General features: G+C 45.6%; 1 protein-coding gene and 1 pseudogene across 2 annotated transcripts in view; one reads left to right on the forward strand and one right to left on the reverse strand.

Annotated features, from left to right (window-relative positions):
- Positions 1-1,276: 1,276 nt before the first annotated feature.
- LOC308528414 (carnosine N-methyltransferase-like) lies at positions 1,277-3,373 on the reverse strand (annotated as a pseudogene). Its single transcript has 3 exons — positions 2,786-3,373; positions 1,486-1,557; positions 1,277-1,396 (listed from the first exon to the last, which is right to left on the reverse strand). The product of its transcript is annotated as a carnosine N-methyltransferase-like (transcript).
- A 1,491-nt stretch (positions 3,374-4,864) lies between these two features.
- Positions 4,865-17,939, forward strand: part of MFSD14B (major facilitator superfamily domain containing 14B) — a 151,294-nt gene continuing 138,219 nt past the window's right edge. The window contains exon 1 of the mRNA XM_081103207.1: positions 4,865-5,074. Coding sequence (XP_080959333.1) covers positions 5,030-5,074 — 45 coding nt within the window. The 5' untranslated portion in view covers positions 4,865-5,029. The remainder of the gene's footprint in view (positions 5,075-17,939) is intronic.

A 17,939-nucleotide genomic window follows, 5' to 3' on the forward strand; every position in this document is an offset into this window, starting at 1 on the left:
GGCCTAGCGTTGTGTGGAATGCTTTCCTGCTTGTGGTTTGTCTTCCCAGATTTCTGCATTTTTCTAGTTGTTTTGGGCACAGGAAGAGACAGCCATGGCCTGACTGGCTTCTGGCCCTGGGGTCACACTTAGCGCAGTGGTCTCTACCCTGGGATTGTGCACGTGCTTACTGAAAGGGCTTTCTCTCCTCCATCTAATCTCTAATCCATCTACGAACTCCCCTTCTAATAGCAAAAATGATATTTCAGATAAAAACAGACAAACATGTGAGCTGACACAAAGAGCACTTATTGTGAGATTCCATTTCTAGGGAACAGGTAAGGGGCAGAGACAGGAATCAGATCAGGGGCAGGAGGAGTGGGGAGAGAGTTCTGTTGCTGCAGGGTCTCCTTTTGGGATGGGACATCCTGCAACTAGAAAGTGGTGATGCTCACACAGCATCATGACTGTCCTTCATGCCCAGGAATTTAAAATATGAACAATAACATTTAAAATGTATTTATTTATTACTTACAATGGATTATACAATGGAAAAATGAAGACTAAAAGAGAAAAAAGAAAATAATAAAAACAAGACCCCAAGTAAGAAAAATAAAAAGATAAAAATCCAAACACACAATGGAGAACATGTAAACTGAATTTAAAAAAAAGATTAAAAGGAAAAGATCAGGGAGTGAGGGTGAAAGAAGGCTGTCCCTTGGGACAGGGCGAGCACATTGAACAAGCGGCCCTTGAGCGGCCTCCACAGGCAGCTGCTCCTCTGAGGCAGGACCCAGCCTGGGCTCCAGGGTTCCTCATCCAGTGGTGGGGCCTCAGTTTCGTCTGGGGCCGGCCCTGGCTCCACAGCTGCAGCTGGAGAGGCTGCTGGAGGTGCCAGGAGCTCTAGAGATGGAGAGGCCTCCAGCTCTGCATCTTGCTCCTCAGGATGGACTTCAGGAGTTACAGGAGCTGCCTCCACCTCCTGAGCTGGTGCTGGAGTTGGAGGAGGAGAGAAGATCACCCAGGTGCCTGCATTTCCTTCCGTCCCCCAAAGACAGAACACTGGGCACAGCCCAGGACCCACCACAGGGCGTGCTGCCCACCCGCAGTCCAGCTGATGGGTGGTCTGAGACCGGTCTTTGCTCCTGGCCAGGCTCTGGGGGTGCTCTGGCAACAATCCCTCCCCATAAACTCGCCTGCACCCCGCCCCCCGCCCCATTTCTTCCCTACCCCCGCCCTCCTCACCTCCTCACCCTTGAGCTCTGCCTTGTTGGGCTCCAGGTCTTCCCTCCTGGTGTTAGTAACAGAAGAATCGCGCTCCAGGGCAGGGTTGAAAATTGCTGTCCGGGTGTTGGGACTGAGCTGCTTCGAGGTTGGAGGCTTGTGGAGCCTGGGGGGCTTCGGTGGAGGAGTCCTCCTGCATCCACCCACAGGCACTGGCTCCCCCGACCCCCAGGTGGCCACACTCACTTCAGGCCTGCCCTGGCCCTCAGTGGTGTGGCTCACCAGCCCCTCCATGCTGGACTTGGGGTGGGGGTCTTCCTCCACCAGCTGCTGCTCCTTGACCCGGGGTGAGCTCTGCAATGACAGTGACCGTCAGCCGGTCAGGAGGCCTCAAGCCTGGCCCCAGTCACTGCTGCTTCTGCCCCCTGGACCTTCTGCTCCCGGATCAGGCCCAGCCCTGTGTCTGCACAGACCTCTACCCAGGGGAAATGAGAGTCACCTCCAAGGCTCCGGATAGACCTCAGGCAGAGGGTGCCGCCCACACTTCGCATCCACCCAGCCAGCCTTGACCTGGGGTGCGAACATGACTGGTCCTGACCCCCCAACCCAACCAGTTTCTGGCAAGCCCTCCCCACGTGAACCCCCCTAAACTTCCCCCCACCAACACACACTCACACACACACCCGAGGAGGGGACATAGGGCTGCTCAGGTGGGATCAGAGTGGTGGCCTGGCCTGAACAAAACTGCCCTAAGCCTCCCTGTGATACCTCCGGATCCTGCCGGGCAAAGGGCCACAGGCGTCATCTGGGCTGAGCCCGGATCCAGCAACGGGCACGTCTAAACACACGCTCATCGCTGCCTCTCTGAGGCCTCGGTGTCGGCGCACTGGGAGACAACACGAAAACATGGTGTCCTCTCCACTGTCTGTCCGAGTGAGCCGGGAAGGGGCTCCATCGTCAGGGAGTGAGGTCACCTGTGGGTCCCCTGACCCCAGCACCCCCTCAGACATGAGCAGTGACCTCACTTCCTCCGATGGAGCCCAACAGAACCTGGTAACCATGCAGCACATTCTATAACTGCCCCTTCCCTTTTTACAGCGGTGTAGTATTCCATCGTGTAGATGTACCACAGTTTTCTAATCCATTCATCTGCTGATGGGCACTTAGGCTGTTTCCAGATCTTAGCTATGGTAAATTGTGCTGCTATGAACATAGGGGTGCATATATCCTTTCTGATTGGTGTTTCTGTTTTCTTGGGATATATTCCTAGAAGTGGGATCACTGGGTCAAATGGGAGTTCCATTTTTAACTTTTTGAGGAAACTCCATACTGTCTTCCATAGTGGCTGCACCAGTCTGCATTCCCACCAGCAGTGCACGAGTGTTCCTTTTTCTCCACATCCTCTCCAGCACTTGTCGTTTGTTGATTTGTTGATGATAGCCATTCTGACAGGTGTGAGATGGTACCTCATCGTTGTTTTGATTTGCATCTCTCGGATGATTAATGACTTTGAGCATATTTTCATGTGTCTCTTGTCTTTCTGAATGTCCTCTTTTGAAAAGTGTCTATTTAGGTCCTTTGCCCATTTTTTGATTGGATAAAGCTTATATTTATTAATTTCAGAACATCTGTTGAGTACAAAGTTGGAAGAAAAGAGCATAAAAAACCTCCGTTTCCTTGACAAGCATAACCTAGCATAGCTATTTCCCAGGCCAGTCTTCCTAGTTCAGCATCAGGTACCAGAATATTTACTTTAGAAGGATCCCATCTCTTTTGGAAAAATTTTAAAAATTTCTTTAATGATTGGCTGGTAGCAGGCATCCCTTTCTGCTTTTCCACTTTCACACCAGTCTCTCACAAACTGTTTCAATGTGGATTTTAACTTATCCATGTCAAACGTAGATGCTGACATAATCTTCCCATTCCCATTTTATCCATATTCTTTATTTGCAAACATATGTATGCAATCATTCACAATGGTCAGTAGTTTTCCTTGATTATGATCAATGTATTTCCGGATCTTGTCCAAGTGGAGAAGAAACTGAGGCAGGAGTTTCTGTTGATGAGCTGGAAGTGATCGAAATTGTCTTTCTGTTCGGTTCACTTGCTCATGCATACTGGTGCCACAGTAGCGGAAGGCACTGATGATCTTCCAGGAGTGCTCGCGCTGGAGCCTCCGTCGTCCTCGTCCTCCGGCTCCCCCCTCTCCTCCTCCTCCGTGTTGTGCGTGGCGTGGCTGCCGCCCCGCGGAATCCACTTCCCCGGAGCCCAAGACCGACCCCCACGCCGCTGCATAGCTGCTGCAGCCCTCAGCCTGGCTCTCTCGCGTCTGGCTGCGAAGGCAGCCATGGCTGTCATGTAGCCCACGTAAGCCTCCTCTTTGATTGGAATGTATAAAATAAGGTGCAAAACTGCCGTTCTCCGGAGCATGTTCTCCATCTGCTAAGACTGCTAACTGGTCATTGTGGCCAGTTTGCCGCAAATAAACTCATAAAAATTCTCTACAGTTTGAATGGTTTTCACGGCGACGCCATCTAAGAGGACCGAGGTCAGTGCCCACTACCCTGCCAGGCACTGCCGGCTTCAGACCACCCAGGACCAGCGTCGCTGGCTTCCTACGCGGCCACTGCCAACCTTCCAACCTGTGAAGAGCATCTGAGTTTATTTGAGCCAAACTGTCGATAGCTGCCGGGACGCAGCAGCATTTTAACGCGTTGGGATAACACCCGGAGAATGCATTTTTCACCTATTTTTATACATCACCATCAAAGGAGGAGACACAGGTGGGTTTCAGGAGATCCATACCGCAGTTCTCAACCTGTGGGTCGCGACCGTCGGAAACCACATATATAATTTCATATTGTTTTTGTGATTAATCACTATGCTTTAATTATGTTCAATTTGTAACAATGAAAATACATCCTGCATATCAGATACTTACATTACGATTCATAACAGTAGCAACATTACAGTTATGAAGTAGCAACGAAAATAATTTTATGGTTGGGTCACAACATGAGGAACTGTATTAGGAAGGGGCATTAGGAAGGTTAGAACCACTGAAGGTTGGGAGAAAGCAACGCAGGGAAGCCTGTGGGACTGGGTGGAAAGTAAAGTGACAGACACAGGCTGCTTTTAGGCAGGTGGGTGCAGGGCAGCTGGCAGCTGACAATTAACACCGTAAGGAGGGCACTGCGCCCTGGCGCCCAGGCATGTGGCTGCGCCCTGAGGGCCTGGACGCGAGGGGCGTGATCCTGACCCTGACGTTGCACAGGGTGTTGTCTTAGATGCAAAAAGACAGTAAGCTCAGTCAAGACTGAAACTTGGCCTTGGTCAGCCAGGACATGGCTACCCACTATAAACTGCTCTTATTAAAGGTTTTCAGACCACCTTTCGTGGTCACTTCAGAGCTCTGAGGTCCCCGAGTCGGCAGCTTAGCGCTCGGCCAAGGGGCCGCCACGTCCCCAACCCCGGTTCACAGACGCGGGGTGCGGCCCGGCACCACCTCCGGCGGCCGGGCTGCCAGGGGCTCCGGCCCGGCTGTCTCCTGAGCGGTCCCCCCCGTCCCCGCCCCCTTCCGCGCCCGCCTGCTCCACCCACCTCCGGAAGAAGCCCGGCCCCGGTGATGACGCACTTCCGCGCGCCGGGGGGCGGGGGGCGGGGCGCGGGCGCGGGGCGTCAGACCTCCTCCGCCGCCTCCGCCTGGGCCGCCGGCCCGCAGGCACCAGCTCGGAGCCCATGAGGGCGCGAGCGGGCGGCGCAGTCCTGCCGGGGCGCCGGGAGCGGGAGCCGGCGCGGCCTGAGCGGGGAGCCCGAGGCGGGAGCCATGGCCGAGGAGCGCGCGGGCGCGCGGGCCGCCGGCGGATGCGGGGTGAGCGGGCGCGGGGGGAGCGTGGGGTCGGCCGCCTGCGGAGGGTCGGGCTCTTGCTGAGTTTCCCGTTCAGGGGTGTCGGCCCAGGTTCGCGGCGCGGTCCGGGCAGCCCGTGGGGGCGGGGGGCTGCGGTCCCGGCTCGGCTCGGCGGGAGGTTCGTGCGCCTCTGCAGCCGCCGGGCCGGCCGGGCCTGAGCCGGGAGCCGCGCGACGCCGGTGTCTCAGCCCTTTCCTTCCCGCCCCTCCGCCCGCTCCCGTCCACCTAGGAAAGAGAAACCTTACGACGAACAGGAACTCACACCAAGGAAACGTTTTTCCAAAGTAAAGTGCAAATTTCGGGACAATTAAAGATACGTAGTAGACTTCACATTTTTAACTCGCATGTCTACGTTTGCTTTTAAGGAATGGCAAGTGCTTGCATATGGGGGTGCGCGCCCCGTTCGTGGGACTGGGAGGAGGCGCAGGGGGAGCGTCCTACGTGGACGGCGGCGGAGCGGGTTTCTGGTCCCGGTTCTGCCGGGACCGCGGGCAGCGGCGGCCCGTCGGCCTGGCCGGCGCCTAATCCGTGAATAGCCGGCGAGTGCCCACGGGGAATTAGCTTTGAAAAGGCGGGAGAGCGAGAGGGGGTCCTCATTCAAACGCAGGATTTCTGGATTGTCGGACATTTATCGTGACAGGGGAGGGACCTATTGAGTTGTTTTTTCTTCCTTTTTCTGGTTATGTTAAAAGCAGGCTGGTTCGCCCTGACCGGTTTGGCTCAGCGGATAGAGCATCGGCCTGCGGACTGAAAGGTCCCGGGTTCGATTTCGGTCAAGGGCATGTACCTTGGTTGCGGGCACATCCCCAGTGGGGGGTGTGCAGGAGGCGGCTGGTCGATGTTTCTCTCTCATCGATGTTTCGAACTCTCTGTCCCTCTCCCTTCCTCTCTGTAAAAAATCAATAAAATATTTTTTTAAAAAAGGCTGGTTACCTTTCTGCCCTTACAAAACCAAGCTGCCAGCTCCTCCTGCTTTTTTGAGTTGATGGACAGTAATTACGAACTGGTGGCCAGCTAGTCATCTAGGGCCTAACTTTCATTGTCTCGCTCCTGCACATTCAGCACGTTGCCGCGTCAGCTCCCAGGTGAAGACTAGGTGGTATCTTCCTCTCCTGCCTGCGGCTCCGGCCTCAGCGCTTTTGACCTGGATTTTGACTCTCGCGTACCTCACCGCCAGCCTGCCTGCCACAGTGTGCATCGGTGTGGTCTCGCCTGCAAACACCATTACGGCTCCGCAGTGCTGCTCGTGGTTCCCCTGGGATAGAAAGATAATCTGCAGGTGGAGCACTTAGCATGGGATTCGATGAGCATGCTTGGAATCCCAGTTCCCACCGTAACTGTAACTTGGGGCAAGTTACACACCACCTCTCCGAATTAATAGTAATATTTACCTCAGAGGATTGTGAGGCTACCACCACCTGGCACCTAGTGAGTCTTCAGTAAATATTAGCTGTTATTTTTCTTATTTCTCAATATGTTTGGCATAAATGATTGGTCAGAATGTATAAGGGTTCCCTGATTAATAAGAGTATTCAGTTCTCTCATTTACTAATCAATAAGGAACTAGAACCCACTCTAAAAATTAAAATTGTTCATTATGTGCTTAGAGCAGGAACTTTTAAGGAATGTTTACTTAAAGAAACCTAGACAATTTATTCCTGTATTCCTTCTCTGAATCCTGAAGGTTACTTGGCCACAAGTAGATGTTCCCATCCAGGCTTTCCTTTTCTCTGAAGGTGCATAAAGTCATTATGTATTAATAAATTGCAACAAATACAGGAAATGAGTTTCCTTGGTGCTTGGTGAGTTAGTGAGAAAGCTGGCCTGGGCAGGTGGCACTGGTGCTTTGTGGAATGTGTGGTGGCTGAGAAAGCAGTGAATGCCTTTAGTCAGATATGTTCATGTCATATGCCAGTGCCTCCAAATTATGCATCTTCCCTGCTTGCAGTTTCTGTTTACTAGGTGGACCAGTTAGAAATGCGGATGTTTTTCAATAGATGGAGTTACACATATGTTTATATAAATGCGATTTGATATGTATGCTAATTTGTTGTATTGACAGCAAGCTTCAAAACTTCATATGTCAAATTTGCTGAAGGTATTAACATTATAGATATTTTTACGCTTAAAAATGTCAAATTTTTCATGCCAAAAAAAGAGCATTTGTGGGAAGTTTTAATTCATTGTAACATTTTGAAGAAAAGTGCTGCTGAATACTTTGGGAAGCTTATGGTGAACAGGCTCCATCTCAAGATACTTGTGAGCGCTGGTTTAAACGCTTTAAAAGTGATGATGTCGATGTGAAAGACAAAGAACGTCCAGGTCAAACGAAAAAGTTTGAAGACCAACAATTACAAGCATTATTGGATGAAGATGCGTGTCAAACTCAAAAACAACTTGCAGAAAGATTAAACGTTGCTCAGCAAACAATTTCCGGTCATTTACAAGCAATGGGAAAGATTTTAACGCAGGGGTCCTCAAACTTTTTAAATGGGGCCAGTTCACTGTCCCTCAGACCGTTGGAGGGCCGGACTATAGTTTTAAAAAAAACTGTGAACAAATTCCTATGCACACAGCGGCGGCAAAAACACCCGGCGGGCCAGATAAATGTTTTCGGCGGGCCGCATGTGGTCGGCGGGCCTCATGTGGCCCGCGGGCCGTAGTTTGAGAACCCCTGTTTTAAAGGAAGGAAAATAGGTGCCAACATCAACTGAACGAAAGACAAATGGAAAACCAAAAAGTCATCAGTAAAATGTAGCTTCAATGGCACAAAAGAAAGTCTTTTTTGCATTGAGTTGTGACTGGTGATGAAAAGTGGATTTGTTTTGAGAATCCCAAACGCACAAAATCATGGGTTGATCCAGGTCAACCATCAACATCGACTGCAAGGCCAGATCACTTGGGAAAGAAGACAATGCTCTGCGTTCGGTGGGATCAGGAAGGTGTGGTGTATTTTGAGCTTCTAAAACCAGGTGAAATGGTTAATACTGATCGCTACTGACAACAAATAATCAATTTGAACCACGCTTTGATCGTGCAACGACCAGAATGTGCCAGAAGACACGGCAAAGTAATTTTGCTTCATGATAATGCACCATCACACACTTCAAAACCAGTTAAAGACACATTAAAAGATCTTGCCTGGGAAGTATTAACCCACCCGCCGTATTCAGCAGACCTTGCTCCTTCAGGTTACCATTTGTTCTGATTGATGGCACACCCACTTTCTGAGCAGCACTTCAAAACATATGAAAAAGTAGAAAATTGGTCTCTGAATGGTTTGCCTCAAAACAAGAAAAGTTCTATTGGGACGGTATCCACAAATTACCTAAAGATAGGGTAAATGTGTAGCTAGCGATGGACATTACTTTGAATAAAGCACTTTTCATGTTTCTCTTGAAATTATTGTGTTTTCTTTGAGTACAAAATCCGCCATTAATAACCAGTACACCTAGTAGTATCACTTCAGGTGCTATTTTCTACAGGTCCCAGGACTTGGTTTTATTTTAATGTGTTGGAATTTCCCTGTAGCTTGACTTCATGGTTTCAGGTTCTTAGAAGCTACTACTCTAGGGAAAGACTGCCCATGCTACTACTATAAGGAATTGGCTGCTGCCTTTTTTCTACCTTGTTTGGCAAAGAGGTATATTTACCTAAAAAAGATATTGGCAAAGAGATGTATTAACCTGAATAATAGAGGGGAACCAAGTAATCATTGCCTTCTATGAAAGGGAGGTGTGCATTAATTTTTTTATATGGTGCAGCATGATAATGGAAGTTCTTTTTGCATATAGATAACTGGTTGCTGTATCATTTGTTGAAAAGGCGTTTTTATTCACTGAATTGCCTTTGTAGCTTTGTCAAAATGTTAGTCTATTCTGGATTCTCTTTCATTGATCTATCTATTTGTTTATCTTTACATTAATACTATGCAGTCTCTGTTATTGGAAGTTCATAATAAGAACAAATAAGAGTTAGTTCTATGACCTTGTTCTTCTCTTTTAAAATTGTTTTGGCTATTTGGGGTCTTTGCATTTTATAAGTATTGAATCAGCTTATGAATTTCTACCAAAAAAAGAAAAAGTCTGCTGGTATTTTCTTTCTTATCCTATATAATAAAAGAGCTAATATGCAAATGGTGGTCATGCCATCATGCCTGAACCTGAGGCCACACACCCCTGTCCCCACGCTGGGGCCGGGGACCTGAGGCTGTGCCCCCCGCCCAGGCAGGACTTGATGGAGGATCTGAGGCTGTGCCCTCCCCCCCCACCCCCGGCAGGGCTTGGGAGGGCACCTGAGGCTGCACCCCCTGCCCAGCAGGGCTTGATGGGGGGGGGGGGGTCAGCCGGGTCTGGGTCTCATGCGATTTCGAGGCATGGGCGGGGATTTGACTCAGGGTCCCGCGGTGCACCCCAGACTCTGACAAGAGGGAGATTTTCATATACATTTTACTAATTTTCTTTCATCTATGACGCTTCTATTATAGAGAAAGGGCAAATGGCAATATTAAAATATTTCGTCTAATTCCCTTTTAATGTGCACGATTTCGTGCATCGGGCCACTAGTGTGTGTGTGTGTGTGTGTATGTGTGTGTATTTATTATTGATTTCAGAGAGGAAGGGAGAGGGAGAGAGAGCTAGAAACATAAATGATGAGAGAGAATCATCGCACACCCCCTACTGGGGATTGACCCCGCAACCCGGGCATGTGCCCTTGGCTGGAACCGAACCTGGGACCCTTCAGTCCATAGGCCGACGCTCTATCCACTGAGCCAAACCGGCTAGGGCCCTGCTGGTATTTGCATTGGGATGGTGTTGATTCTGAAGATTAAAAACAATATTGAGCGTTCTGATCCATGAATGCATTATCTCTCCATTTATTTTAGATCTTCTTTAATTTCTCTCAGCTGTGTTTTGTAGGTTTCAGTGTATAATTCTTCCACAACAGTTGTCAGATTATTCCCTATTTCATATTTTGGTGCTATCGTACATGTAATGTAAATGTAATACAAATGTAAGTTCTTAAAAAAATTAAATTCACAATTGTTGCCAATATATGGAAATAGAGTTGATTTAAGAAATATTTTAATAGCCATATTTAACAAAATTTACTATTTTAACCATTTTAAGTAGTTCATTAGTGTTAATTATGTTCACATTGTTTTACAATCTCCAGAACTTTTTTATCTTGTAAAACTGAAACTTTATATCCATTAAATAGCCACTCCCATTTACTCCATCACAAATCCCCTAACAACCACCATTCTGCTTTCAGCTTCTTAGTTTGACTTCTCTAGATACCTCATATAAGTGAAGCCATTTACTGTTTGTCTTTTTGTGACCAGTTTATTTTACTTAGATGTGATGTCCTCAAGGTTGTTGTTGATACATGTTGTCATCAACACTGTGTAAATCAGGTTATTTGGTGTTTTTTTTTGTTGAGTTGTAGAAGTTTCTAATATATTCAAGATATTAGCTCATCAGATATATGCTTTACAAATATTTCCTTCACAGCTCCACAGGTTGCCTTTTCATTCTGTTGACTGTGTCCTTTGATCTATAGAAGTTTTAAATTTTGGTAAAGTCCAGTTAAAGTTTGTAATTTTGATGAAGCCCATATCTGTTTTTTCTTTTGTGGCTTATAGTTTGGAGTCATATCTAAGCATCCATTACTAAATCCAAGATTTACATCTGTGTTTCCTGTGAGGAGTTTTATGGTTTTAGCTGACGTCATTCATTCATTTTGAATTACTTTTTATACATGGTGTGAGGTAGGTCCAGCTTTATTCTTTATAAGTGGAAATTCAGTTGTCTCAGCCCTCTTTGTTGAAGCAATTGTTCTTTCCCCACTGAATGGATTTGGTGCTATTGCCCGAAATCAGCTGGACATGCATACATGGGTTATTTGTGGACTCTAGTTTTTATTCTGTTGGTGTGTATGACAGCCTCTCTGTCTTTTGCTTCCATGTTGACAGGTCACTGATGTTTACTGGGATCCTGTGTGAAACAAGTGGGAGTAATTTTTAACCTTATCTTTTCCCAACTGACAACAGATGACCTGATTGACAAAAGCCATATGCCCTAGTTTATCTGAACTTTTCAGGTCATGGTGAGAAAGCAGATGAGGGGGTTAATAGAGATTGTCCTTTTGCCCAGTTACACACTAGCCAGGCCACATTCCTTAGTGTGGGGAAAGGGGTGGGTCCGTGAGTAAAGGTGTATACTGCTTTGCTCCTATTTACCTCTTTGCTCAGGTTGCTGCAGTCCAGGCTGCCTGCCATATATCTGTGCTAATTCCATTTGGGGAGAAGTTTGGGCTAAGAGAAAGGCAGTGTAAGTAATACAGTGGTAACACACACTCCGGAGGTATATGACTCTGGATGGAATACCAGCGTAGGCAGTTACTAACCATTGGAGTTGGGCAAGTTACAAGTAAATTCTCCATCTGAGTTGTGTCATCTATAGAATTAGGGGTTAATAGTTACTATCTCAAAAGTGTAATGTGTGTGATCAGTGTGTGGCATAGTGTCTGTGGCCACTGTCACAGGACCCTGTTTTGCCTGGGTATAGCTCAGGATTCTTTGTAATAGACTGTCCTTGTCCTTCAGAGTGTTCATTTCCTTTTAAATTTTACATCCATGAAATGGGAGCAGGAATAGTTTCTATTGTTGCTAGTATTGTCCCCAGCATCTAGCTGACATATAGTAGATAGAGCTCAGCAAGTAACTCATCAGTTGGAGTTGAGTACTTTTATTCTTTTCCTTTTTTAAAAATGGACCCCAGTTTTTGGGAACTCATTTTATTTTTATTTATGTTGTTAAGTAAAAGGATATTTTTTCCATTGGTTTTTAGAAAGGGTGATAGGAAGAGAGAGAGAAAGAGAAACATCGATGTGAGAGAGTCATATCGATTGGTTGCCTCCTGCACACCTGTCAAGGGCCAGGGATTGAATCTGCAACCCAGGTTTGTGCCCTTGACGACCCTTTCAGTGTGTGGGCTGATGCTCTAACCATTGAGAAACACCAACCATGATGCGTATTTTTATTCTTTTTTAAAGTATATTTTTATTGATTTCAGAGAAAGAGAGAAATGGAGAGGAGGATAGAAACATCAATGATGAAAAAGAATCATTGATTGGCTGCCTCCTGCATGCCTCCTCCTGGGGACTGAGCCTGCAACCCGGGCATGTGCCCTGACGGAATCAAACCATGACCTCCTGGTTCATGGGTCAGTGCTCAACCTCTGAGCCACGCCAGCTGGGCTTTCAGGAATTCTTGTTGCCCTTTCTGACCACAACTGTCTGTAATACCTAACTAGTACATTTTTAAAATGAAATATCAAAAAATGGTTTGTGTGAATATTATTCTTTAATCTCACAAATATTTTATGAAGTTATGTTTGAACTGAGGGATGAGATTGGAGAATTACAAAAGGAACCTCATCGTGTGACAAAAGCAGTCTTAAGAGTTTAAACCTCATCATGAGGGCAAAAGGAGGGTGGTTGTATCACTTAATAATTACTACATAAGAAACTACTCCTAAATTAGTACCTTTTCACAATACTTTGGGGGGTTAGCAGTTTGGGCCGCATTCGGCCAGGGGTTCTTCATTAGCTTTGATGGCAGATACTGTAGTCATCTGGAGGCTTGGAGTTGGGTGGGTGACTTAAGATGGCCGTGCTCCTTTTGTCAGGCAATGGGTGATGGCTGTTCACTGCTGGGTCTAAGGGGCACCAATTGGGAGGCTTAAAATGCTCTCATTCTCCTGTACCTAAGGGATTTCTCCACTTGGTATTGAAGACTTCTAGGGGTCTAGGTTCAGAAGTCCACCTTGTTATTTCACCTGACATCTGTTGGTTAAGCCAGCTCCAATCCAGGAAGTGGAGAAATAACTCCACCTATTGATGGAATTGGCGCACAGATATGTTTCCAAAATGTTGGTATACAGGAATAGGAATTTGTGGGCCAGTTTTTGTAGTCTTGTGCAGGAGTGACAGGATGAGATTTGTATTTTAGAATGATCACTCTGAGTGTAGTGTCAAAGGGGCAGGAAAGAGTCAAGGCAGGGTTCCGAGGCCACAGTAGTCAGCTATGGGAGAGATGGTAATGTGAGTGTGTGAAGACATCATGACACTTATTTTAAAAAAAATTTTAATTGGTATCAACAAGAAAGGTAGAAGGAGAGAGAAACAGAAACATCAATGATGAGAATTGTTGGTTGGCTGCCTCCTGCATGCCCCCTATTGGGGACTGAGCACACAACCCAGCATGTGCCCTGACCGGAATTGAACCAAGACTTCCTGGTTCATAGTTTGCCACTCAACCTCTGAGCCAGGCCGGCTGGGCACGACTCATTTTTCATCGTCTGCTTTCAAATGTCTCAAGATGTTCTGTAATGATTTATAAAAGGGCAACAAAATGAAGAGGGGAGACATTGAACTGATTTGAAAGAGGCAGTACTAGATCAGGCTCAACTGGAAATAATTGTGTGTTTTTTTAATCCTCACCCAAGTATACTATATTTATTGATATATTATTTTTTTTAGAGCGAGAGGGAAACATTGATGTGAGAGAGAAACATCGAGTGGTTGCCTCTCATATGCAGTCCAACTAAGGACCAGTTTTGCAACTTTGGTATGAGCCAGCAACCTTTTGGTGTATGGGACAATGCTCCAACCTACTGAGCCACACTGGCCAGGGCAATAATCGGTTAATTTTTTATAAAGCCTTTCTAATTAGCTCAGATAATTTAAAGGAGAAATAAATGTATGACACTTTTTTCCTCAGCATATTGGGCCCCAAGAACTTAGAAATAATTGCAAGTAAGGAAGATTTACTTTTGTTACCATTTGTCTGATTGCTCACACGAAGTGCCCACCATGTCAAGGCCTGCCTGTTGCATTTTTCTCATATGTCACTGTTAGTTGTTAGGTACGTATGATAGTACAATTAAAGTAATTTATGTAGAGAGGAGAATAATAATGTAATATTTGCATTTTATTTTTTTTATTTATTTTTTTTTATATATTTTATTGATTTTTTTACAGAGAGGAAGGGAGAGAGATGGAGAGTTAGAAACATCGATGGGAGAGAAACATCGATCAGCTGCCTCCTGCACATCTCCCACTGGGGATGTGCCCGCAACCCAGGTACATGCCCTTGACCGGAATCGAACCTGGGACCCCTCAGTCCGCAGGCTGACGCTCTATCCACTGAGCCAAACCGGTTTCGGCAATATTTGCATTTTAAAAGAGACCTGTTTATTTTTTAAATTTTTACTTTAAAATATATAATGTGTGAACAAAAAGGTGGGTTGTCTGGGTTTATTTGTTTTTTTGCAAGGTATTAAAAATAATAGCATGAAGAAATGTACACATAGAATAAAATGTGCATCTTAAAAAATACTTAATCAGCATTGCAGCACCATGGTCTCTATCCAATGGTCTCCATAAATAAAGCTTCATTGTTTGGGAAAGAGCACCAAGTCACAGAAACTGCAAATAAAAAAATAGAGTAGTCTTCCTGTGCTTCCTACTTGTAGCTGTTTTTCAGAGTTTTTTGAGATTCTTTTTTTTTTAATATATATTTTATTGATTTTTTTTTTTTTACAGAGAGGAAGGGAGAGGGATAGAGAGTTAGAAACATCAATGAGAGAGAAACATCAACCAGCTGCCTCCTGCACACTCCCTACTGGGGATGTTCCCACAGTCAAGGTACATGCCCTTGACTGGAATCAAACCTGGGACCTTTGGTCCGCAGGCTGACGCTCTATCCATTGAGCCAAACCGGGTTAGGGCTTGAGATTCTTGATAAATAAAACAAATGATTCAAGAGCTGTAGGCTATTTATTGACATTCACGCTGTTTGACTGTTTGGAAGCATTTGCTTTGCTGTATACAGTGAGTGACTATCAAAATTTTCAACCAAGTAATTATGAAATTATCAGTAAAAGCATATAGGCTATTTACTTTTAAAAATATATCCTTAAAAATAAAATAAAATAAAAATATATCCTTTTGCCACCCTATCTCCTACTTTTGTTATCATCTAATACCAGTGCAGTTTAAAATTTCCATGATTGACTTAAAATTGTCTCTTTTTTTCCAGTTTATTTAAATCAAAACTCAAAGTCCACATATTTCTTAAATTTATTTTAATCTATATACTAATATAGTTCTCCCTCCTTTTTTCTTTTCTTTATCTATACCATTTCTTTGTTGAAAGAAACTGGTCTATTTCTTTCAAATTTTTTCTACATTCTAGGTTTTGCTGTTTAAAAGACCAGAAAAATGACATTAGTTTGGTTGTTATGACTGTGGTCTTTCTTCCTTTACTTCTGTCTTTTATAACATTGAGATTTTTAAGGAGAATAGGCCAGTTGCCTTGTTGAATGTCCCACAGTCTGGATTTGTCTGATCTTTTGTTATGATTAGATTCTAGTTAAATAATACATATGTAATTTTACCTTTTCAAAAAAATTTTTTAAAAATATACTTTATTGATTTTTTTACAGAGGGGAAGGGAGAGGGATAGAGAGTTAGAAACATTGATGAGAGCGAAACATCGATTTAGCTGCCTCCTGCACACTCCCCACTGGGGATGTGCCTGCAACCAAGGTACATGCCCGTGACTGGAATCGAACCTGGGACCCCTCAGTCTGCAGGCCGATGATCTATTCACTGAGCCAAACCGGTTAGGGCTGTAATTTTACCTTTTGAAGACTTGAAAATATAAACATAGGAATCATGTGGGTTTTACAGAATCTTTTGTACGTTTACTTCTAGGTCTACCAAGTGCTAACAGCACCTGATCTCATAATAAGCGTTGTAACAGAGGCAGAGAACATTCAGTTAAGAGGAGTTTTAGATTTCCTCTCCAGGAAGTCACAAACTGCAGAAAACTAGCAGAATAGGCCCAGTCTTAAAACAGAAACAGGAAACAAGATTTTGACACTTTCAGGTATGGTGTATGTTTCTTCCCCTAACCACTGAATTTACATCATCTGCACATCCCTGAAGCTTTTGAGCATATGATTGACTCCAGTGCCTGCGTTTCCTTATGTGGCTAGAGGAACTTTAGACCTATAGAGGCCAAGATGCTGAAAAACAACACATAATTAAGAGACAGAATAGAAGAAACCAAGATGGCGACATAGGTAAACACCTGAAAATGCTGCCTTGCACAACCACTTCAAAACTACAACTAAAAGACAAAACAGACATCATCCAGAACCACAGGAAGGCTGGCTGAGTGGAAATTCTACAACTAGAAGGAAAGAGAAAAGCACACTGAGACTCAGAGGAGGTGTGGAAGGAAAGTGCAGAGGTATGGAGGTGCGCGTATGGAAAGGGCTGGCAACGGAGGACGCCAGTGTCTTCTTCAATCGGGAGGGAGTTACAAGCTCCCGACTGCTCTGAACTCCAGTTCTGGGAAGTCTCTGGGGACCCAGGACTCATAGGGGGAGAAACTGGACTGTCTCACATTGGGCAGAACTCGAGGGCGGCTTTCTCTCAGAGGTGCTTGCAGCGATTACCGGGACACTGAGATGGGACACTGAGATCTGGGGGCCACATACGGCAGGGCTGAGGATCAGCCATAGCTGTTTGCTCTGCCCTGTTGATTCCCTGAGACATTGCCCCACCGAAGTTGCTAGCAGAGGCTTTTGCATATGAATGAGCTGTCACTTTGAGATCTAAAATTACCTAACATACTGCAGCTGGGTCAGAGAGACCCAGAACTTCCAAAAGAAGGCCCAAGGCCCCACAGAAGCTTGCATTGCTTCACAGCTGGGCCTCATCTGGGCATCTCCAAACCCCAAACAAGAGAGAGGAATCTGCAGATCTCTCCCTAGCTCCTGCTGGGTAGCCTCAGGCAGAGGCTAAAATAGCACTTCCTTAGAGATCCAGGTGCCAGTGTACCCAGTGGTCAGAGTGGGACCTACCAGATTACAACTCCTCAGATCCATAAGGGACACACTCAGGGGGCAAACTCAGCGAGCACCAAAGCCCGACTGAAGCAAGTATTGCCCCAGAATGGTGTCTTCAGCACAGAAGTTCTCCCACTGTAGACACAGCTGATTCTCACAGACAGTTGGCCCGGAGGTCAATTCCTCCCAGTGATACCTACAACAATCAACACTTAACTACAACAAGACTGTGCACACAGCCTACAAAGGGGTGCATCAAGAGTGTCCACCTCAGGTAATAGGGGAGGCTGGACCACTGAGCCCTATAGGACACCTAGCACAGAAAGGCACTCTATCAACACAGGGAAGCAGCCAGAATGCGGAGACAAAGCAACAGATCACAAATGAAAAATGGAGGAAAGCAAACTACTGGATAGAGAGTTCAAAACCACAGTTATAAGATTTTTCAAGAATTTTCTAGAAACCGCCGATAAACTTAGTGAGACCCTCGAGGATATGAAAAAGGACCAACTAGAAATTAAGCATACACTGACTAAAATAAAGAATAATGTACAGAGATCCAATAGCAGACAAGAGGATCCCAAGAATCAAGTCAAAGATTTGAAATACAAGGAAGCAAAAATCACCCAACCGGAAAAGCAAAAAGAAAAAGAATCCAAAAATATCTAGACAGTGTAAGGAGCCTCTGGGACAACTTCTGGCATACCAACATCCGAATTATCGGAGTGCCAGAAAAAGAGAGAACAAGATATTGAGAACCTGTTTGAAGAAATAATGACAGAAAACCCCCTAACTGGTGAAAGAAATACACTTACAAGTCCAGGGAGTGCAGAGAACACGAAACAAAAGGAATCCAAAGAAGACCACACCAAGACACATCATAATTAAAATGCCAAGGGCAAAAG

Source organism: Myotis nattereri (assembly GCF_964212035.1).
Source record: "Myotis nattereri genome assembly, chromosome: 12".
NCBI classification, from domain to species: Eukaryota; Metazoa; Chordata; class Mammalia; order Chiroptera; family Vespertilionidae; genus Myotis; species Myotis nattereri.